The sequence below is a fragment of the Polyodon spathula genome, chromosome 19 (assembly GCF_017654505.1).
Source record: "Polyodon spathula isolate WHYD16114869_AA chromosome 19, ASM1765450v1, whole genome shotgun sequence".
NCBI classification, from domain to species: Eukaryota; Metazoa; Chordata; class Actinopteri; order Acipenseriformes; family Polyodontidae; genus Polyodon; species Polyodon spathula.
In genome coordinates, this window is record NC_054552.1 from 19519928 (window position 1) to 19543979 (window position 24052).

At 39.4% G+C, this 24052-nt stretch overlaps 1 protein-coding gene across 1 annotated transcript; it reads left to right on the top strand.

The window, feature by feature from the left end:
- Positions 1–320: 320 nt before the first annotated feature.
- Positions 321–17490, top strand: LOC121294927 (leucine-rich repeat-containing protein 49-like). The gene is made up of 3 exons (XM_041219137.1): positions 321–576; positions 2726–2929; positions 17301–17490. The coding sequence occupies exons 1-3, from the start codon at positions 326–328 to the stop codon at positions 17374–17376; spliced, it is 531 nt and encodes a 176-aa protein (XP_041075071.1). The 5' UTR covers positions 321–325; the 3' UTR covers positions 17377–17490.
- The last annotated feature ends 6562 nt before the right edge of the window (positions 17491–24052 follow it).

A 24052-nucleotide genomic window follows, 5' to 3' on the forward strand; every position in this document is an offset into this window, starting at 1 on the left:
ACTGAATGGGTGTGAGTACTTTAAGACTTACTAGTTGTTGTTATATTTTTATAATTGTTCATTTTGTTATTGAAGGGTAGTCAAATTCATCTACTTCATCCATAACTTTAAAACGTTCAATCAGAAAACTGTAAGAAGTGAAGTAGACAAGCATTTCGTCAAGCGCATTTATGTATTTATTTACTGGGCAGTTGCACAAACGTTTGTCTTCTAACTTTCTTATGATTAATTAGTTACAGTACATTCAGACAGCTAGAAGGATATCAACATGCCATATTTTTGAAGGCTGTTGCACTGTTTGTTTTTCTTTGCAGAAGGGAGGCTGATGAGCACTGGCAGATCCCCACTGAGTCCCAAGCTGGCATATGCCAGTGAGTTCATCGTTCAAGAGAGGTCTGTCCCCCAGGCATCGATATCCCCCTGCCTGGGATCATCTGGAGATGCCTCAGCTCAGAACTTCAGGTCCAGAGCTCGGCAGGTGTCTCACAGTGCAGGCACCAGCCCCTCCAACAGCAATAGAGCCACCATCAACTCTACCAGTACTGCAAACTTAATACTGTCCATTTCTATAAGGAGGTTGGTAATATATATGTGCCACTTTGAACTGGTCTCAACAAAATAACTCTTATTGAGCAGTTATTAAGCCAGTAGTGTAACTGCATTTCTAGCTGTAAAGATTACCAATCATTGTGAACACGTACAATATATTTGCCCTAGTTTACCAAGGTTTGCAATGTTTTTGAATGTTTTACCATACCTCTGTACTTTATGCTTTACCATGCTTTCAATATGCTTTATTACACTTTGCTATGCTTTTACTGTAGGGAAATGTTTACAAGGGACAACAATTAAACATATCAATGAAAAGCAATTTGGAAATCAAATTAATTTGTTCCAATTAATGGTCCCAATATATCAAAGTTGATATCTGTATTGAAAATAACTGTTTCCATTTCTTAGTTTTTTTTGATTATATAGTGGAATTTTGAGTTCTCTGAAAACCGGGGTAGTTAATACATGGACCACGATCAGAATCTGGATTGTCAGTATGTTTTGACTACTTAAAGTACAGTAATTTTGCATTTCATTTTTTTAACTGAATTGTTAAAATTTGTTTATCTGTGCTTCAGTTTTGTTTGCTGGAACTCACTTTGTTTTCACAATGGTGGATCACAGTTCTGTTAACAGAGAAAAAATATAAGAATAGTTCTACAATTCTGTGGTTTTTTTGGGATGGATGGAACTCAATCAGTAAAAAGACAGCATGGAAGGCAGATTATTGAAAGAAAACTATAGTTCCACTATTATTTGGTTCCTAAAAAAATCCCCTTTACATTGATGTAATCAATAATTTTGAACTGTTCCCCTGATAATTTGCTGTAGACTTGTTTTTGACCTGTCGCAAATTAAATGGAGCATAAGCTTGAATGGGTGTTAGATTAAATGAATGGCCTATTTTTCCACAGCAGCATCACAAAGTGGTGCACAGACTTTATACCCACCCCTTATTCAAAGATAATTCCTCAGAATGTACTTTTTTACTGGTGACAGTTTAATTTAGAGATCCAATCTAAATATAAATCTATTTGTATTTTACTGTGTTACTATGTTGTACACAAATGTATTATAAAGAGTCTTTATTATTACAAATGAACAAATGCAGAAAGATTGTATCTGGGGGCATTTATTGTCATTTGTTACCCCGCTCATACCCTTGCTTACTAAAACAGTGCAGTGGCACCCCAAATAGTATCCCTGTACTACCAGCACAGTATGGGTGCGACATTTGTTGTTTATATTTTATTAAAATTTGTGTAGAGTGAATGGAGTCACTGTCTGTCCCCCTTCACAGATAAGCATTTTGTGAAAAGCCTGTTTAAGCCAGGAACCCTTGTCTTTTTACGCTCCCCTGAAGACAGTGCAGCCAACCCTGACTGGCTGGATCTAGACAGGTGAGCTGCTAGCTTACACAGGACCTGCACTGCACCTCGCAGATCAAGGTGGACACGACCAACTTCACACCTAACTTTGTATGTGTACAACACTGGATCACAACCGGATCACTTGTTCCTCTCGTACTTTGACTTAAAAAATGATGATCTTATTTGTGGCTGTTATAACCTATTTGTGTTACACAGATTTATTTTAAACACAAAAGGAATTCTGCTCGGACCTAATTGTTTTTTCCTATTGGATCGTTGGTTCAACTCCGTTAGTTAGAACATTGAAACCAAAGGATGTCCCTTGACTAAAATGTTTCCCACACTACGTGTGTGACAGTGACCTTCGTGATTTTTAGGATGAAAAGCATCATTTTATTGTAATGAGCTTGCTTCACCACTTCAGACCTTGTGTTTGACACGACCGCATTAGTGCATTCCCACATGATGCCAAAAGGTAGAATTGGAAATTGGAGCATTTTCACATTTCCATCATCCTTTATGATCCAGGTTCATATAGGTTGCTGTATATTGGCCATCTAGAGGTGAAGGAACTCAATGACTTGCTTCTAATTATGGCAGAGTGGAATGAGTGGTCTACCTAGAGAATGTCAGTTTAATGAAGATTACACAGATGCATTTTCCTGATCAACCTGATTGAGCCAGTTAATTATAAATCATCTAAAAGTCTGCACTTGTCTTTTATCTCTGCTGTTATTCCTGACACTTTGTAAAGTGTTTTGATTACACTGTAGGAAAATTACTTTGTCTTCCTTCTCTGGCAGGAGGAATCTGCTCATCTGTCCCCTGCTGGAGGGAGAGGAGAATTTGCGGCTGCTCAACTTACAGCACAACCTGATCTCTGAGATCCAGCACCTCTCTCACCTGAGGCGGCTCATCTTCCTCAACCTGTATGACAACCACATCACTGAGATCACCGGGCTGGCCGCACTCACCAGCCTGCGCGTCCTTATACTGGGCACCAACAGGTACCAGAAACACACAGCTACTCTGTCAGCTTGCCATTCAAGTACAGAGCTAACACAACCATTCCAATACATCTCACCTAGTATGTACTGCCATCACTTCATAGATCTGAAGTGTTCCTATATGAAAGATGCACACATTATTTTAAATGTGGATTTGTTATTTGTCAAAGGCATTTTGTACTCTTTTCAATGCTGCACTTGCTGTCATGAGGGAACACAGTCGACATTGAAAATGCACACGTTGCATCTAGGAAGTTTGAGTTCGTGTTACTTGAAAAACCAATAAAACATGTATCATTTTTATACTATACATGTATATTTAAGTATGTTTTTCAAATAATCGAAAGATCTTATTTCCTTTACTAAAAATCTCTGATGCTTCCCAGTAACCTGTGGCTGACTTTGTTTTCAAAGTTGACTGCATTACTTTTACATGACCTCTTGAAGTTGAATTCTCTGAAGTGCAGCTTGAAGTGTTTGCTTGGAGTGACCTTTATTTTTTCTTCATTAATAGCATTGAAAAAAATCTAATTCAGCTTTGCCTTTCATATAGAAAAAAAAAGAGATCTAAGAGAGTAGTTTGTTAGCTCTATTTACTTTCATCCAGGTGTAACTACCTTATTGATGTGTCTGAAAGGCATACTTTATCATTTAATTTAAATGTGTACCTTTTTTTAAATATACAGTTTTGTTTTTTCAATGCCATTCTCTGCTATTTCTACTTAGGTAATTATTTATTAGGCTTATTGTCCTTTTCAACAACAGGGCTGCTTCTGAAAGAATTTCTAAAAGCTGAGTTTCTGAAATGACAACTCGCTGTGTGCCACTGTAATTTCAACCCCTGTGTTTCTATTTAGATATTTGTTCCAATTATGTCCTTAATACATGGAAGCCGTTAAACCCCTGGCCAGGTCAAATATCACTTACTCATTAAATGTTAACTATTGAACCTGGAATGGGACAGGAGTTCCCTATCTCTAGTATAAAATATAAATCCTCTTTTGACTAGTATGTTGTTTTTTTTCATATTCACTGTTTTTACAATGTTAGACTAAAATCTATTTTTGGAATTCCATCAAATTTCACAGCTGTTTATTTGAAATATAAGAAAATCATGCATACCTTGATATCGCCATCTCTGTATTCTAATGTCAGTGCCCTACAAATGCTAACCCTCTTTGTATTCTGGCTTGCACAGTCTGAAGCGTATATTTGTATCATCTCTTTTGGAAACATAGACAGGAAACAAATATAGAAACAGATGGATAAGCAAGATGACTTCAGGCAAGAACAGGGAAATAAAAGGAAACTCCCACTAACTTTCTGTGTAGCTTTTCTTTCACTGGATGGCACTAGAGTCTTTCTAATATGAAGAAGCCAAACCAGAACATAGTGTAGTTTGCTTTAGATATGAACAGTCAGTTATCTTTCTCTGTATAATTGAAGGCATCACAGTTTACATTTTACTAAGTGCTGGTTAAACAAAGCAATCAGTTTTCAAATGATAAAATCACACTATCACCAGAGATTTATGGCCATGTTTATCGGCTTTAAGAGTTTACACACATGCAAATTTCAGTTAAGTCTGTCTGGCTAAAAGGGCTTAAACAAAATGTCAACTGGTATTCCTAACACTTCTAATGGGTAATATTTTAATAAATACAAATGTTGGTTTTTAAAACAGGTCTAGATTTATGTAAAGATTACCATGCTTTATGAATATTGGACTGTGGCAAAATGGTTAACAGTGTACAAGTGATCAGTGAACAGACAGACACAGGTCTTTTTTGGGGTCTAATTCAGGTGCAAAGTTGTTTAATGGGTTTGTATATCCAGTGCCTGATGGCAAAACAAACAGTAAACAATAATGATGGTAAGTAATACAGCGACGTGTATTACTTAGTTTGTAATCCCTGGGTTTGTCCCGAAATAATAGTGCCGTTTATTGTACGCCCACACAAAACAGATACACAAGTCGGTTAGTATGTGAATTAATGCTTGTAGTGCAAATACAGTTATATGTGATAAAGTGCAGTGATGTCGATAAATTAATATACTGAAGCTCTACCCCTTTTTCTAAATGACCCTTTTAACCCTAGGAACGAAGTTCAGGCCAAGCAAAGTACAAAGGTACTTTGTTCTTGTTACTTAGCACCCTCACAGGTCAGGAGGGAGGTTTACCACCAGGAATCACTGTCTTTCTGTCACATGGACAGAAAAATGGCATAAGTCTAAGAGATAAACATTTTTTTTAAATACATTATGTTAATACAATCAAGGTATTATAAAACCCAATCAAAATGGAGATAGTTTGTGTCATACAGTTTGTGTCTGTCTTCTTCCTTTTGTGTGGAACTATTTTTTTGAGACATAACTCATGAGCAAGTGGAATGAAATAAATTTGCTTTGTATTTGGATTGAGGATTAGGTGCCCTTAAGATATATCAGTTTTGGAGATGAAAGCCAAAGGGTCAGGTAAGATGGTGCACTTATGCAATTCAATATCAATATACCACAGCAAAGTACATTCCAGTCAATAGGTGGCACTTTAGAATTCTACATATAATGTATATTTTGGTCTGTGATCTGTTTTAAATTGCAGATAACAGAAAAGTTTTATGCTATAAGGAACCCGTAACATTCAGAATAAATTTGTGTTGTACAGAGTTCCCTTTCAAGTACGAAATGTAACCATTACCGCATAAGTATTTACCTCCTAAAGACCCCAAAACCTGAATATTCAGTGCCATTTTTCCTTTCAAGATCTGACCTGACAGGAAGAGAAAAGTACTTATTGCTTATGACTGTATCATTTTCGTGGATTCTTGTGTTTTACATAATTTATGCAAACATTTATTTATGCTGTATCATTTTCTTTTTTTTTTTATTAATTACGCTTATATTGTGCAGTACAGCCTGTTGTTTGTTACGTCCTGCAGTCTCATTCCACAGTATCTCACTGCTGTTTTGGTGACTGCTTTGCATCACCATTCCGAAGGCTGTTAGTACCTCTAGCAAGCAGGCTTCCCTCAGTCTCTTGTGGGTACTGACTGTGTGGTCTTGCCAGTAGCTTGTACAGGTGGGCATCCCTCTAGAGTGTTACCCGCAGTAACTGTGAACTGGTAGACCTGTACCATACCGGTACCGAGGATCACCGACCCCGCTCCATTCCCGATCTGATACTATACCGGGACTGAGGTTACTGCACTGGTCTTGCATCCCTGATCCGGTACCAAGCCGGTCTTGTTCTGGTCTTGAACAGCCCTGTTGCTTTCCTTTAAGCATTCTTTGGCAGCACTTGTACATTGTTACTGTACACTGCATTGCTGCTTGTATAACACCTGGGTTTATTCCCTGTGAAACATATAAGGCCAGTCTGTCTGTTGAGGACAAGCATGGCATATGCTCTTCCTGCTTGGGGCCTGAGCACGCAAAGGAGGCACTGATGAACTGTAGTTTTTGTGAGTTCTCTTCCCCATCACCCTCTGGTGGAGGTCCTCACCCCACCAAGGGAGAGCGGACAACATACCCGGGAAATTGCATCTTATACAGTAGGCTTAAATTTCCACGTTGGTACAGGTGCCTAATTTAGTGCCCCTGTCCAAGGTGCTATCTGCCACAACAAACCGTGCTGGGTCTGGAGGTGATCCTCAAGCTGGCGTATTCAGCCAGTGCATTCACTGCATGGCTGGACAACTTCAATAGTATTCTTGTAGACTACCAGTCCTATTTGCTGAGGTCCCTCTCTGACAGTCGCAGGCCCTCACCACAACAGCTGAATGAGCTGTGCGTGGTCAATAAGAACCTGTTTCATCTGTCAAAGCTGAATGGGCAGGCTCTAGGTAGAACCCTGGCTGCGCTGGTAGCTGCATGCAGTCAGCTTTGGCTTTCCTGGGCACACGTAGCTGACAGGGATGACCCTATTACACCAGCGCATACCTTTTGGTTCCGCGGTTGACGAGATGCTGCAGAGCTCTCACCGCTTGTGGGAATCCACAAAGAAGCTGGTGCGCTTGCTTCTCAAGTGACCACCCCCAGTGTGCAAATCAGTGGCAAACAGGTTTCTTTGGCACCAGCCGCCTCCAAGACCGGCACAACTGACTGTGCTTGCTGCCAGAGGTGGTGTTCAGAACCGGCCTGCGGCTGCTCGTCGCAGAGGCTACAGTAGGTTTTGTTTCCCTGCTGCAGAGGCAGATGCCTCAGGTCAAGCCACAAGCCAGGCAGCAGCCCTAGTGGTTTGCAGCCACAGGCCCAGGTCCAGTCCAGGCCCCTTTTCAGGGAGTCATCTGGAGTATTGGCGTCAGTGCACCACAGACATCTGGGTACTTACTCCCTTTTAGACCAGCTACTCTCTGCAGTGGAAGCACGGTCCGCCTCCCTTTCGGGGTGTGACTTTAACATCAGTCACAGACCAACAGGACACCATGATGGTGTCTCAGGAGGTAGCAGCTCTGCTGCAAAAATGGGCTATTCACATGACAGACCCCCTCTAGTTACAGCTTAGTGCCCAAGCCTCAGACTGATCCTGAGACAGATCAACCTGTATTTGAGCCAAAGGAGGTTCAAAATGTTGACAATGCAACAGCTGTGGCAACCAATCAGGCCAGGTTTCACCATGGTGGACCTCAAGACGCCTATTTCCACATCCCTATAAAAGCAGCGCACAGGAAGTACCTGCGGTTCACCTTTGAGGGAACAGTGTATGAGTTCCATGTCTTCCATTTGGCCTCTCTAGCTCCCTGTAGCTTTTCGAAGTGCATGGAAGTTATCCTGGCCCAACTGAGACAGAGGCATCAGGGTACTCAATTGTCTGGACTTATTTGTTTCCAGTCTGCAGCACAGGCAAACACCCACATGTAACTTGTCACCGGCCACCTTCACCGTTTGGGTCTTAGGTAAATCATGCAAAGAGCCAGCTTGCGCCTTCTCAGACATCCTCCTAACTGATAGTGTGCTTGGACGCCAGGTCCATGCTTGTTTAGAGGTATTTCAGCTCAACAGAGCATTTATGTTAGTGACGTTCTACCTACCTCTCCTGCACATGTGCCCTCTGCAGGCCTGGTTCAACAGCAGAGTTTTTCAGCCCACGTTGAACCATGACTGCCTACTGACAGTATCTCGTTACTGTGTAAAGGCTCTCTTTTGATGGAAACAGCCTGTTCATCTATGCCTCGGCGTAGTGCTGGACAGTGTCATCAGAAGTGCTGTGTGGCATGGGAAGGAGTGCAGGGTGTAATGGAACCTAACTTGGCAGGGTCTCCACATAAATGTTAATGGAGCTGCAGGCAGTTTGCCTGGCCTTGCAGCATTTTTTGGAGGAGGTTGGAGGGAGACAGTGCTTATCTGTACAGACAACACAACAGCAGTGGCTTACATCAACCACCAGGGCAGCCTCAGGTTCCCCAGTCTCCATTGCATGGCCCATAAGCTTTTGCTCTGGGCACATGAGAACCTCCTCACTGCAGGCAGTACATCTGCCCGGGGTGACAAACTGGGTGGCGGACCTCTCAAGAGAGTTCCCAGTGCTTCAGTGGAGGCTTCACCCTGAGGTGAGCCTCATTTGGGTGAGGTTCGGGAAGGCATATATAGATCTCTTTGCCTCCCAGTAATCAACCCACTGTCCCCTCTGGTTCTCCATAGTAGGAGGCAAGGACCCACTGGAGGTAGATGCCATGGCATTATATGTCTTTCCACCACTTGCCCTGCTCCCGTTATGTCTGGAGAAAATCAGGCAGGACCGGGCTAAGGTTCTCCTAGCCCCTTATTGGTCCAGGAGTCTCTGGTTTTCAACCCTGATGCAGCTCCTGAGCACCCAGCCCTGGAGGCTGCCCAGGCACCATGACCTGCTGTCAGGCACGGGGAGCCTTATGGCATTCTGACCAATCGAGCTGAAATTATCACTCAAAGCGTCTTTTTTGCTTGCAATCACCTTGTAAGATGCTGCCATTTTCAATTGCGAAAGCCTGCTTTATTTTTACAGAGGTCAGGACAAAGGTTATGTTCCGTACCAATCGTGCTTTTTTGCAGAAGACTATCTTGCGATTTCATGTCAACCAGTCTGTGGAATTGGAGTCTTTCCATCCGCCTTTCCAGTCTGACAGGGAGGGACCATGTGCTCTGCCCAGTGTGGGCCCTGGCATAATATGTTGACAGGACGAAAAGGTGGAGACAGTCCTCACACTTTTTTATCTGCTATGGGGTGAAGTCCCATGGTTTCCAAATGGATAACAGGTACAGTCAGGACTGCGTATGAGCAAGCCAACTGCCCCCTCCAGAGAAGCTCACTGCCCAATCTACCAGGAGCATGGCAATGTTGTGGGCTTTATTCCAGGATGCATCTATCAAGAACATTTGCAATGCAGTGGTGTGGGCTACTCTCCATACCTTTACTAGATTCTACAGACTTAATGTCATGGATCCTGAAAACCTTATTTTTGGAACCCTTACAACACAGGCATAGAGCTACTTGTTACTGGGGTTCCATATGGTAACACAAAAGGCAGCCTTGGCTTAGCCTTGTAGTATTCCAGTCGTTCTGCAATATTGCCTTTGTGATGGCTTTGGTACACTTACCCATGCATTAATGGTTACATTTCATACCTGAAAGAGAATGTTAGCTAATTTCCATAACCCTGGTTCTCTGAAAAAGAAATGTAACCTTAACCTTCAAGGTCACTGTGTCCGTGATTGCAGCAGGCTTGAAGGAAAAATGACACAGAGATCTGTGCATGCAGTCTTTTATACCATCAGGGGCAGCCATGATGGTGTCACAGGCTCGGCTGAGTGGCTGTGGTGTAGAATATTCAGGTTTTGGGTTCTTTAGGAGGTAAACACGCATGCGGTAATGGTTACACTTCTATCTCAGGGAACCAGGGTTATGATACTTTTTCTGTATTAAGACAGCATGCTTAAATTGCGTAAAACAATAAGCAGTGTCATGTTCACAAAGACTGTCTCATGGGAGATAGAATTGGGTGATCTTTTGCAAAGATACAGTATGACACATAGAAATCCATGCTAACGCTAAGCAAAGAATAGTTTTTCTCCTAAAGATTTCAGAACAGATTTCAGAACAAATAATGCTAGATGTTTAACCCCCAGTATTTATTTTATCAGTGACTGTTCTGAAATTATGGGGCCACAAAATGTAAAATATTGAATTAGGAAAAAAATGCTTTTTTTCTAATGAGTCACAGTGATTTATGTTTTCTGTTTACAGTCATAGGTAGAAAACATGATTCTAGTTTAGCTATCTCCATGCAGTGCTCAATGCACGCATGGACTAGCTGCTTTGCATCTGAATTGAACATGGCATGAATCAGCAAGGGACATTTAGTAAAGCTAAGCACAATTAATTATCTATTTTCCATAACCTGTGAGTGCTTCTTGTGAGCACTAGCCAAGATTGGGAACCTGGTGAGAGCAGAATTTGAACCATGATTGCATGACTCACCCTGCACTCCAAGCAGAAGTGCTTTATTAGGCAAGCTACTAGGTACCTAAGGGGTCATCAATTACAGCAATAAGGGGCCGTCAATTTCAGCAAGCATACACATCGTGCTATTTTTAACCCCCCCAAAAAATAAATAAATAAATAATAAAACATAAAAATGCTGACATCAGAAGCAGGCCCTAGGTTTTTAAAATGTAATTACCAACTACAGTGTGTAAAAATGTGCACACTTGACTGGTTTACTGTACCCTATATTGTACACAAACACGTAGGCATTGCAGAATTTGAGCACCGGTTAAAAAAATGATGATAACCCTTTTATCTCTATGGCAAGCAGGAAGATCAAAATCTGAATCTTTATTTCAAGTCTCCCAACACATGTGTGTTTACGATTTATATTAAATACATGTTTGTGTTAAATGAGATTGTATCGTTGTAGGTTAGTTCTTCTGTACACTTTATGAAAATTGTTGATAATTGTACACAGCCCCCAGGTTCTGTTGTGTCTTCAGATTCCTCAATGTTCTCTAAAGCAGACTGCTTATCCAGATCAGACACTGCTCTTGTCTTCTGCATCTGTATTTAATCCTCCATTTTATTAGACATTTTACAAGATTGCAAATTCGCAATGAGATCAAAATGGGATACCACAATGGACTCTGCTTATACTTCACTTTTCAGTTCTGATATTCCACATTCTGATCAATGACTGACACACAGACACATTCCAGTCATTTCCAAACCTGACAGTAAGAACCAGATACTGATTTCATACCATAGCTGACATTCAGTTCTCTGCAATAGGCTGCTCACTATAAATCCTTGCAGTGGGCAGGCTGGTTGGTTTTAGCCCTGCCTGTCACCTTTGTTTTTACACATGTCAATAGACGAGGAGACTTTTTTGCGTGGAACATTGCTTGGGCTACTCTTACATTTTGGCTCCACCATGGTGTAAATAAATACTGGATCTAAAGCTAGGTTGAGGTCTAGCAAATCCATGTTTTACATTTTCATATGGATCTGTTATCTGTCATTGTTTGATTTAAAGATATCAAACGTGATTCTTTACTTTATAGAGATAATGTAATGTCTGAGAAAACAAGTTTAGGCAAAAGTTAAAATGTTTAGCACTTAAGGGCCTGACAGCACTTGAAACCGAAGCCTTCTATCTATCTCTGTCTGTCTGTCTGTTTGTCCACAGTGGCCTTGGATTTCAGTGCAGTAATGAATGAACAGCTCTTTTGCTCCCTATAACCTCTTGACTTCTATAGCTGATTTATTGCCAAGCCCCTGCTGTGCTCTCACTTTTCTAGCTTCTAAAGAGTATGTGTGCTGCTGAGAAGGTATCCTGGATTTTCCGTGGGTGAATTATGAATTTGTGCTGCAGTATATATATAAATCATCTCGGCTGATGTCTTGCTTGGTTTGGATTGGGGTCCGTCTTTGCTCAGTCCCCATGTGTGCACATAGTTAAGGTCTTACATAATGAAGACTGGATTACAAAACAAACCCGGTGGACTTTACAATGCTGACAACATTAATGTTAAAAGTAATTATTATACGATCTCCAATGTTGGACGGGACAGCTGTGGACAGTTATTTAATACACCTGTGTTGTCTCAAGTCTGTAATCAGTGCTGCTGATGATGGTGATCAAAGAGGCTTTGAGTACGTGACCTGATGCTTGTAATATGGCTACACTCCAGAGAAGTATTTGTAAGTAGGCGGCCTCAGTGTTTTAAAATTGCAGCTGTACTGTTTATCTGAATTTGGCTTCATAAGTTAACTGACCAGATCTGCATTATGCCTTAAGTGTCTTATTTTTTCTAACAAAATATTAAAATATCTACAATTTGAAATTTTGCATTTAAAATTTATGATTCACCAGTTCTAATGCCGACTGACTGCAGAAATCAGGTTAAAATGCTTATTTGCAAATTTCGTTATTTCAGTTTAGTCACTAACTTAAATGGCTACTAACTGCGCAATGTATACCAGTTGTCGAGAAATGATGGCCAATCCAGCCCACAGAATAACATAACACAATTCAAAAGTAGCATATTTTTTTTTTTTTTTTTTTAATACTTCATTGCGTTATGACAAATTCAATGAGAAATGGTACTCCTCCTACATAGACAGGAATGCAGAATAACACCAAAAAACAATCAAAAGTAGTAAACATTTTTATTTTAAATGCTTAATTGCATTATGACAAATTTAATAAGAAAAATGGCACTTTCGTTTGGGGATCAGCTTTAGAACACCAGGTGTGATAGGCGTGACGACGATACATAGGTAGTCCTCCACAGATTCTTGTGTCAGCCTGTTCCGTGCATCTGTATTTAATGTTGCGTTCATTGTGGAATAAGCCGCTTCACGTGTGTAAGTCGTTTCAAACATGGAGAGCACAAACAGATCCAGTGGTAGTTATCTGGAAATATATAGGCGGATCAGAATGATTCCAGATTTGCTTTGTTAATGAATTCATTTTTAAGCAGTGACTATGCCTGCAAATATACTACAAGTTCTAGTTGCTGCTTTGTTGATTTGCAAGATTCACTTGCTTTGCATCGGATGATTGAAAACGGATCATGGACAAAAACGATACGTACCTGGGAATGCTGAAGTTGTCAAAGCGAGCACTGAAATTGTCTTTCAGCTGTACAAGTAGCCCGTTCTGCGGCTGAAGACCACTGATGTATACTGAATATTGAACTGTTTTACTGGATGGACACAATTTAGATGTAGGCCTAAATAATAAATATGTTTAGTGTTACATTGCTACATAATACATCTCCCAGCTAGCACACCAACGTTGGACCAACGTAACATGTAACGTTATCGGCCAACCATGAATTGACCATGGACCTGCCATACATCCAGTTATGATCCAACCTTGGAAGATGGTTCTTTATATATTTAATATACAATATTTTTTTACTACATTGATCCTGAAGACAACAAGCCTGCCTATCATGATATAAAGACATAAAGCCTATCATGATATACATTTAGCGATCAATTATATTGTATAGGTTGAAATATTATGTGTATGTTCTCCATGGTTGGCCCAAAATAGTGTATTGTCAGGGCTAGATGTGTTGGTACCATTTTTTAATTGAAACATGTCAGCTTCTACTGCTTTATTAATATAGTGGTTTTTTCTATATCTGCGAAAAAACTTAAAAAAAATAAAATAAACACTGAAAAATTTCAAAAATAAAAAGTTAAATACTGCAGTGTCACTTTGAACTGCAGATGCGAGAGCTTAATCCCTCAGAACATCTTGTTAAATGACTTTAGCCTGTCCGAGTAGTTTTCAATACCTCCCTGACCTCCAAAGGCAGGCTGTGTACAGCATTAGGTCATGCAGCATCAAGAAACGTTTTGTATTTTCAGAATTCTACAAGCAAGGCAGTTGATCTCACTCCGTCACTTGGGGTTTCATAAATTAAGACATTGACTTCTCCTTGTCACGGAAAAAAATGTCTTGATTTGAAAAATACCTGGCACTGGACTTTAAGTGCATTATTGAAAACAGCTGTGTGTTCAGCTGAAGAGAAATGTGGAGCTACAATCACCTGGGAACTAGCTAGTGTGACAGCTCAGCAGGTCAGCATCTCTGATTTAGTCCCCCGGAACACCACTGACATCTTAATCTGCCGAGCAGCAAAAACAATTCACACAAACTATTACTATTCCCCAGAAAGGCATTTGCGTGCAAAGTTTGCAATGTCTTTTCCTTTATTGTAGCCTTAATCCCTTTGGTGTGGATTGTTGGGTGTTGCTTTGGGTATTCACCAACAAGATTAAAATGTGGCTTTACATTACCAGAAATAAGCAGAGTTACTGTGCCGCTTCGCACATGACACTATTTCTTGATCAATTGTTTTTTTTTTTTCTATCCAATTTTTCAAATGTCCTATTTAAATGACATATCATTCCAGCTGTCGAAGCTACTGAACTTTGCTGTTTGGTTCGAGGTTTATAAAATGAACATTTGTTTTAGTCCATTAACAAAATAGGTCTTAACCAGTTTGCAGCTAACAAAATAATTCTATAAATCTTACAGATTTTGCACTTCCATTAGCCACAGTAATTAGGTCCCAAATGTGCAGTTTTGAAAGAAATACATGTATGTGTATATACAACATGTATTTCTTTCTAAAATATGATATCTGGTACTACTTTTTAGGTTATTGAATGTTCTCAGTTTCTGTGTTCTAGTGATTTCTGTTACACTTGCTAAGTCATTTCACCTCAGCAGTTTCTTCTGGGTCAAGCATGTTACTGGCTGAAAGCAAGTCGGTCATGTAGGAGCTGGTTAGTTAATAACAGGATAGAAGCCGTTGAAGGGATGGGGACAATTTCCCTCTCTAGGTGAAATGACCATGCATGTGCTAGACACTAAATGAAAGCATAGCTTTCAAACAGAGGTTTCGTTTAATGAAAGTGATATTACTTAACATAATTAGTAATAGCAGCAAAGATAGTAAAAGGCAGAGAAGACATATGGAAACTGTTTCTAAACCTTAATTTGATTTATAAAATGGGTATTTTAAATATTCTATCCTGATTGGTCAAAATAGGTCACATGGGGGTGTTGATATTACAGTATATCACCATGGGTCAGCACTTTTTTTCAAAAACGGGCAAATCACTAGCAGATATTCATACACCTAGAATTTAAAACAAAAACGGCAGACATATTGAAATTTATTGCAATAAACATGACCAACGAGATTTATGTAAATGTTGAACTTTTGGGAAACCGAAGTGTACATGAGATATTGAGTGAATCTAAATCGGACACCGATGATTAATTAAAGTAGTGAAAAAAAAGCAAAAGTAAGTATTCAAATAAATTCAAAACATGCCATTCTGATCACTGCTCCTTCTCCCTGAACTATGACGTTTCCTATCCCATTTTGAAAATTAATAGTTTCTTTAAAATATCTCTTAAACTTTCAGCTTTTCACAAAAGATTTGTGTCCCTCTTAAAAGAGTCTTTGGGGTTAAAATATGTTTTGTTGCCGTTGCTCCCACTGTCCGTTCTTTGGTTCGGTCTGCCTGCCTGCTGCCACTGGACCCACCCCCTGTGCAGCTGTGTGATCTGATGCTGAACATTTATAAATTAATCTTGACAGTTCCTGCCATACCTTTTTAAATGTGTCCAGGTATGATGGTATCATGTCTTCTGTTGTGCCCTGCATTGTTTTAAATTGTTTCTTAACACTGGCCCAGTAGTTCTCCATGTTACCAAGCTGTAAATTGCAAAGTCAGTTTGATAAGTAACCGGGTATACATGCAAATACTGTAACGTCTTTCTTGCCACTGTGAGGCTGTAGCACAAATCTGGTATGGATACCTCCTGTTACTACCACGGATAACAAAGGATGATTTAAAAAAAAAAAAAAAAAAAAAAAAAAAAAAAGCATTCTCACCTGATACTATTGCAGGTCTTGTGAGAAGGGTCTCTGTGATTTAAAGGCAGTCTTATTTGTACTGGGCAGTAATATTTTACTGTAAAATGTAATGAATAAACTAAGAATTATAAGAAGTGTAACAAATCAAAACTGCACTTTCAATGACAATGTTCAATTCAACATCTGAATTTATTTTTTAATTTATGCATTTTTGGCTTTATTTTTTATGTTTTAAGGGACTATTTTTTCTAAGTTCAGGTAGAGGTGGAAGGATATTTAATAAAAATTACTTTTTTTTTGTTAATTAAAACATGTTTTTACTTATTTATTTTTTTGGTAGTTTTTTTGTAATGTTGGTTGATCCATTTTACAAGTGCAATAAGGCACGACAGGGTGTGGGATATACCCCAATATCCACACACCCCGGGTGCGTTATAAGTCACGAGGCACATATCAGTTGAGGACTAAACAACAGTGGTGGAATGGTACAGAAAAACAGAGTACTGGCATTTCGTAGGTGAAGTTGCCACATGATGTGCTGGAAACTGGTGCATAAGGGGTGTCCTTAATTCACATTATATTACCTATAATCTGTACTGTAATAAAAGGCAGCAAATAGGTTATTACCCAGACAACATGCAGACCTTGAAACAGAATAGGCCTTGTACGCCAACAGTGCTGCTGCAGGTTTAAAAGCTTATTGTCGAAAACCAAGAATTCAAGCTTTGCAGTTCCAATCAGCTGTTCACAAAATCCATCAAAAAATGCCAGTTGCTGACCTGGAAAATATTATACATCATGTACTTAGGAAACTAATTCAATTTGAATAATGAAATGGCCTGTTTGCTGCGGAAAGTTACAACAGACTGTGCATGTATTACATTTCACCTCATCCGTGTCTTTGGGGTCAATGCATGTTAGTCAATAGGGGAACCAGCTGGTTGGTTAATGACAAGATGTTCACTCCAGTACTAATTCATTTTAAATAAATGTTTTCACTTCGGTTACTTTCAATACTACATTTAGAAACTTGCTGAAGTTTAGACAGAGCTGGGCAACTTAGTCACTTGGGTCTACTGTCTACCTGTACTTCACTCATTTTGTTTTCTTTCATTCTCACCTTGGCTTTTGGTTTGGCTGTCTCTACTGTTACATGCATTTGACTTATAAGATTATGCCAGAACTTTTTTTCATTTAACCTGTTTGTGATTTTACCCACAAAGGACAAGACTTCGTTCTCCCTCCTGCCACAACTGGCTTGTCAGTAGAGATAGGGAGAGTGCTGATGGGTTTAAGATCTAAGAACAAAATATTGGCATTGAAAATAAATTCAATATTTAATTAACTAGTATCAGTAAATCCTGACAGTGGAATGATGGATTGAGTATCTGATACTGCAATGTGCGTCAGTATTTGGGCACATTTATTTTTTGGTGAGTAAAAAAAAAAGTAGGTAGCCTTTTCATTGCCTTTCTTTTATTTGTGTTCACAGAATCTCAAGGATTTCTGGTCTGGAGAGCCTGTCCAAACTGTATGCTCTGGATCTTCATGGAAACCAGGTACACTAAAAATGGCCAGTCGGTACATCAAAACTATCGCCCTGCAACCTTCCTTACCCTTCTGACATACATGCCACATTTCCATCTGCCACTGGGATTGACTCGTTTATTTCCATCAGCAGCAGAACGAGATCAAATCCATTTTAATCGCCAGTTAGGATTGCGTGCTGGCAGAATATTGAAGCAAGAACTCGTACGTCAGGTATGACATATGACAGTTATCTCAGCTAATGTATTCTTGCCATTTAGAATCACTTTGTGTATCATTTCCTGTCTCAATCATTGTTTTTTTTTTTTGTTGTTAAAATCAAAACTGTGGCCTCCTGTAGCGCCTTCAAACATGTAATCTCTCTAAGCACAGCTGGTACACCACCAGTAACTTGTCCCCCTGCAACACTGTACCCAGTGTATGTAACATATGTTACATTTGTTCTATGTGGTTGCATAAGGACAGGTTAATGTTAGCACTCTGGTGTACCAGTTGTTCTTAGAATATTTAAGAGCTCTGCAGAAGCCACAGGGATGGTTTAAAAAGCCAGCAGGATAGGATGACTTAAACGGAATGATACAAAATGGATATAAATATGAAAAAGAAAGCATTAAGATAATGTGTCATGTTGATACCCTTACTAATTTGCTCTTTAAATCTGGTGTGCAATGACCTGTAAGAACCACAGTTGTGCACTTCTGCTACATCTTGTATACGTTTACCAGGATACAGCATTAAACTTGTATATTGGGACAGTGTAGTTGTTAACTCTAGTGGTTAGGCATGTTAGGCACGGGTTTCTGAGCGCAAACAGCTTCGTCAGTGGTTTAGAGGAAACAAGTTGTTAATTCCCTGATAACTTCTTGTTAGCATGTACTTAAAGCTTTTAATTTCATCTAATTTATTAAGACTAAGTGCCAGCTCAAGTCACCCTTGTGCTTCCCACACAATGGCCCTTAGAAAGTGGGGATTATTAAACTTACGCAGCTGTGGCAGTCCCCAGACACCCAGCTGCTCTAAATCCACAGAGATCCTCAGCTCTGCAAAGAATTGTGGGCTGTTGAGGCGAGAATGGGGCTCTGACAATTAGACTTGGCAGGGAGATGTGGGGAATTAGAGAGGGTATGCAGTGTGGGCTTTGTGGACACACCTCAATATGATGTTGAGTTTCATCAACCCTTAAAAGTAAGAGATGTTTACTAGTAGGGATGGCATTTTTGTATAGTAAATTGCGTGTACTTGCTTATTAAAATATAAACAATTATCCTATTAAAAACTTACCTCCTGTTACTAGTATATGTTCTGCTGCATGAAGCCTTATAATGTAGTACAGAATAGATGTTAAATCAATGAATGTCATTGACTAAAAGTCAAGTTAAAACTACATTTTTTTTTTGTTTATATTTATTTAATCTTGTCCTTAAAGTGCTAGTAGTCCATATATCTTTAGTGATCATTTCAATCATTAGGTTAATTATTTGCTCCATGTGGAGTGAGCTGTTGTGATTTACCTGTGTGTACCTGAACTCTATGGAAATCACACTCCTCTAGTCTCTGTAATTGACTGTCTCTACTCTCTGGTCTGGCTTCTTCTCCAAATTCTCTTTTCCATTTCTCTTCTCCTAATCTTGTATTTTCCTGCTTCATCTCCCTCCTCTGACCTCTCCATCTCAGTCTCCCTTGACTCTATCACTCTCTCTCCATCTTCTGCTAAGTGTTACTCTTAACCCCTCCCTCCCCTTCTCTCCACACATTTCTTCCCTGACATGCACTTGCTGCTTTTTTTGGCAACATCTGCTGAATCCTTCATTTTACACTACTTATTCCACTCAACTCTTGGTCCAAGCTTGGGTACTCTCCAGATTGGACTACTGTGTAACTGTCTTTGCTGGTCTCCCTGATTTGGCCATTCCACCCCCTTCAGCTCATTAAAAAATCTGCTGTCTTGTATTCTCCCAACCTCTCTACTATCATACAACCCTTCTGTTTCACACTCCAGTGGTTAATCATATCTGCTTGCATTCAATTCAGGGGCCTGTTTCATAAAACCGATTTGTGAGGAATCGCTGTCACAGACCCCTCACTGGTTGCAATTTGTGCAATTTTCACTAGAAACCTGCTAAGCGCTATATTTGGCACAAGCATAAAAGGCTTAAATAATTACAAAACAAAATTATGTAGTTAATAATGTGTGACCGAAAGATATGTGGGTGAAAAATAACAGTAACTTACAGTGGCTCTCAAAAGTATTCATCCCCTTGGACTTTTCCACATTTTATTGTGTTACAACATGGAATCAAAATGGATTTAATTAAGAGTTTTTGCCACTGATCAACACAAAAAAGTCCATAATGTCAAAGTGAAAAATAAAATCTACAGATTGTTCTAAATTCATTACAAATATAAAACAGAAAATAACTGATTGCATAAGTATTCACCCCCTTTGCTGTGACACACCTAAATAAGCTCTGGTGCAACCAATTGTTTTTAGAAGTCACATAATTAGTTCAATAGAGTCCACCTGTGTGCAATTAAGGTGTTTCACATGATTTCAGGTTAAATACACCTGTCTCTGGGAGGTTCAAAAGTTGGTTAGTACATTTCCTAACAAAAACTCCATCACGAAAACAAAGTAACATTCAAAGCAAATCCGGAATAAGGTTCTTCAAAAGCACCAATCGGGTAGGATATTAGAACATTTCCAAGACATTGAATATCTCCTGGAGCACAGTAAAGTCCATTATTAAGAAATGGAGAGAATATGGCACAACTGAATCTGTCTAGAACAGGCCGTTCTCAAAACTGAGTATCCGGGCGAGAAGGGCACTAGTCAGGGAGGCCACCAAGAGGCTTATGACAACTCTAAAGGAGTTACAGTCTTCCACGGCTGAGCTGGGAGACACTGTGCATATGGCAACAATTGCCCGGGTGCTTCACAAAACTGGCCTTTATGGGATAGTGGCAAAAAGAAAGCCATTCTTGAAAAAAAAACTCACATCAAATCTCAGCTAGAGTTTACCAGAAGGAATGTGGGAGACTCTGAGACCAATTGGAAGAAGATTCTATGGTCTGATGAGACCAAAATAGAGCTCTTTGGCCTCAATGCTAAGCGCTATGTTTGTTGCAAGCTTAACACCGCACATCACCCTGAGAACACCATCCCTACCGTGAAGCATGGTGGTGGCAGCATCATGGTATGGGGATGGTTCTCTGCGTCAGGGCCTGGAAAGCTCATGAAGATAGAGGGCAAAATGCATGCAGCAAAGTACAGATAAATCCTGGAGGAAAGCCTGCTGAAATCTGCAAGAGACCTGGGACTTGGGAGAAGATTCATCTTCCAGCAGGACAATGACCCCAAAGATACAGCCAAAGCCACACTGGAGTGGCATAATAACAAAAAAAGGTCCATGTCCTGGAATGGCCCAGTCAATGCCTGAACCTCAATCCAATTGAGAATATGTGGAAAGAGTTGAAAAATGCTGATCACCAAAGGTTCCCGTCCAACTTGACGGAACTTGAGCAATTTTGCAAAGAAGAATTGTCAAAATTGCCATGTGCAAAGCTGGTAGAGAATTATCCAAATAGACTGATGGCTGTAATTGTTGCCAAAGTTGCCTCTACCAAATATTGACTCAAGGGGGTGAATACTTATGCAATCAATTATTTTCTGTTTTGTATTTGTAATTAATTTAGAACAATTTGTAGATTTTATCTTTCACTTTTCACTGTTTAGACTGTACTTGTAGATCTCTTGACCCTCTTACTCCTCCTATGTACTGTGTTCACATTACCTAAGCACCACGTTACTGGTTCCTCAGCTGATGCTCTATTATGTTACTGTTATGTCTAGATATAAATAGTTGTAATCCTAGGTTGTTAGTAGTATAGTTTGCGCTTATTGTAAACTGTAATGTATTTAAATATTGATTTTGCACTATAAGTCTGACTGCCCTGTAACACTTTTAAGTGGTTTTGGATAAAGGCATCTGCCATTTACAAATAAATACTATTCTCAGTTAACAGAGCTTGAGGCTTGTGGCTAGGGCTCTCTCCAGGTAGGTGAATACGTGCTTGTATCATAGGTGGTTTAACATTGTCCCTATGTGGTTCATGTAGCCCAGTCTTTTATTGCAAAGTGTGGATTTTATTGTTTTAGTGTCTACTTTGGTAAAATGTCAGGTATCGGCTTACTTATGAATGTTAACCACAGCTGTTTAAGTATAAATAATTATACCATAACTGCTGACAATATTGCTTTGTATGATATCACCTTTTTTTTTTTTGTAAAATACCTCTTTTTGTAGTCTTCATGTATTCATAAAATTGAGTAATTGATTATAGTTTTAATATGTGCAATGGTGCATTCGAACCCCCTCCGTTACCCATAACTACAGTATTGGTATCACCCTTCACTGTTACGAACAGCTGTTTTTTGTTGTTTTTTTTTGTCAGGAGCTTGATAATGATTTATTTAATATTTACAGTGGCAGGATTAGCATAGTTAATGGGTCTGTTCAGGCCATTTTATATTTGTTGCAATACAAGACAGATTATATGATTAGTAATTTTCTAAATGATTACCAATTGTCCAGTCAATTATTTGAATAAACGATTGCACGTGCCCATCCCTATTTACTCGGTATATACCTCTTTGTAGAACAACTCCAGCTTCATTACATATTGCCATTAATAGAAGGCTTGATATTAAAGTTTCCATGTGATTTCTATATGTGTGGTTTTAGAAAAGGCTGAACTCTGGTGGAATACTATTAATGAAACAGAGATGTGCTTTTCATTTGGGGCTGTAGTATAACTGCATGGTTATAATTAAACTTTTAGCAGTAGGATGTATGGTTGAGGGTATATTTACATCTGTGCTCATGCTGCGTTAGAAATTAATGGCTATCTGTGCTACGATTTGGCTGAATCGACCTTGAGCGTTGCATAATGGATCTGAAAGTCTTGAACTCCAGCTGCAACCAAATGCCACTTTTCACCTTTAGAGCCAAAGCAACAGATTTTACAAACCCTGGAGGCAAAAAAAAAACAGTAATTGATGAAGTCCTGAAAATGACGCACATTTCTCTGGCAAGGCCTGACAGATCATCTGTCTTACTAAAACTGACCTTTTCAGAATGCATGACAAATTAAACATCAAAAGGCCAGCCTTACAAAACAGTGTTTGCTAAATGCTCCATCTCCCTTACTTCTAATTAGCTAAATGATGGTGTACATTTTTTACTTGTGAATAGCAGAAACTGCAGCATCAGCATAGGTTTTTAAATTTTGGATTATGTTTGCTGTAACAGATAATATGGACAACCTGAATTTTAATGACTTTCCTTAGACCAAGCTGTGCATATGCTTTGCAACAGAACAGTGTTTAGAGTCCGCTTAGTCATTGTGAATGCAATTTACAAAATGAGATCCAGTAAAAAAAAAAAAAAAAAAATCACTCAGAACTGGAGCTATAGGCTGTATTAGTAACTTCGTTGCTATATCACACTTTTAGCAGTATAACTGCATGTTGAGTATTTACGTGATTTGGGTTGGGTTTGTGATGACACTGACTAGCCAATTGAAGAATTCAAGTTAAATTAGATAATCCCTGTTTCCTCTTATGGGAGCGATGTGATCCTTCCAACTACTAAGGCCACTCTTTAAATTTTGGCTGTCAGTGTCCATCAGAAAAGGTTAGAGCAGAGATCCCTAGAATACCAGTGGAGTGAAATGTAAAAAAAAAAAAATACTGCAGGGAATTCAGAAGCTGCCAGGCCAACATTTTTTGCTTATGACAGACAAAAACCGGTAAATGGTTATTGAAGCAGCAATTATGTTATGATGACTAACAGTGCAGGGCTACAGCAGCCAAGCTACAGAGACAATGTGTGGTCTTTAGACCTTGCTTACAAATCTGTTATGCTTGAAGGTTTCGAAAATATACCTGTGCTGTTAGAGGATACGCTTGGAATTAACTCTCCGCTGAAATGAACAGCATACTTTTTAGCTGGCATTTTGTTTTTTGTTTTTTATTTCAGGAATTATTCTTGACTGTGGTTGGCTTTAACTGCAGCAATAGAACTATAAATATCAATTTATGGTGGTTGCAGCTCTTCCATTTGTTATATAGGTCTCAAAGCTACAGTTTCTTGATCCTGGTACTACACCAAGTAAAAGAAAACTCTGTCTGCTTGCCTTTCATTCAGGAAGTCTGTTCCTGGAACACATCCTTGGTTGTTTCACCTGTTTCTTTGGGGTTAAAACAGTTTACTGGCTGCAAACAAGGATGCAGCTAGTTGGTTAATGACAGAAGGGAAACTGTTGAAGAGCAGGGACAATTACTCCTTCCAGGTGAAATGATCAAATTTATTCAAGAGAGATTAACCTTGTGTAGTACCAGATGTCATGTTTGAAAATGAAAGCACATGTTTGCTATGACATGTGAAACCTAACCTGTATAGCCAATGGAAGTGCAGAGCAAGTTCGAGGTATGCATTATTTTGTTGGCTACAAACACTTTTTGCTGGAGTTTAAAATAAATACATCCTTGCAATGATTTTTGTATGAATCACAACTTGTTATAGGCCTATAGCAATGCAAATGCATTTCACTCTTTGGCTGTGTTTGCATGCACCTGAAAATAGACTCTATAGTCATGACTGTGATATACCAACAACCGCCGATGGCAGTCATTAT

Excerpts from the sequence above, each read along its gene's own strand:
- LOC121294927 (XM_041219137.1), top strand. The coding sequence starts at position 326 with ATGAGCACTGGCAGATCCCCACTGAGTCCCAAGCTGGCATATGCCAGT. Across the intron at positions 577-2,725 it reads CTGTCCATTTCTATAAGGAG|GAGGAATCTGCTCATCTGTC; the intron begins GTTGGTAATATA and ends CTTCTCTGGCAG. Across the intron at positions 2,930-17,300 it reads CTTATACTGGGCACCAACAG|AATCTCAAGGATTTCTGGTC; the intron begins GTACCAGAAACA and ends TTGTGTTCACAG.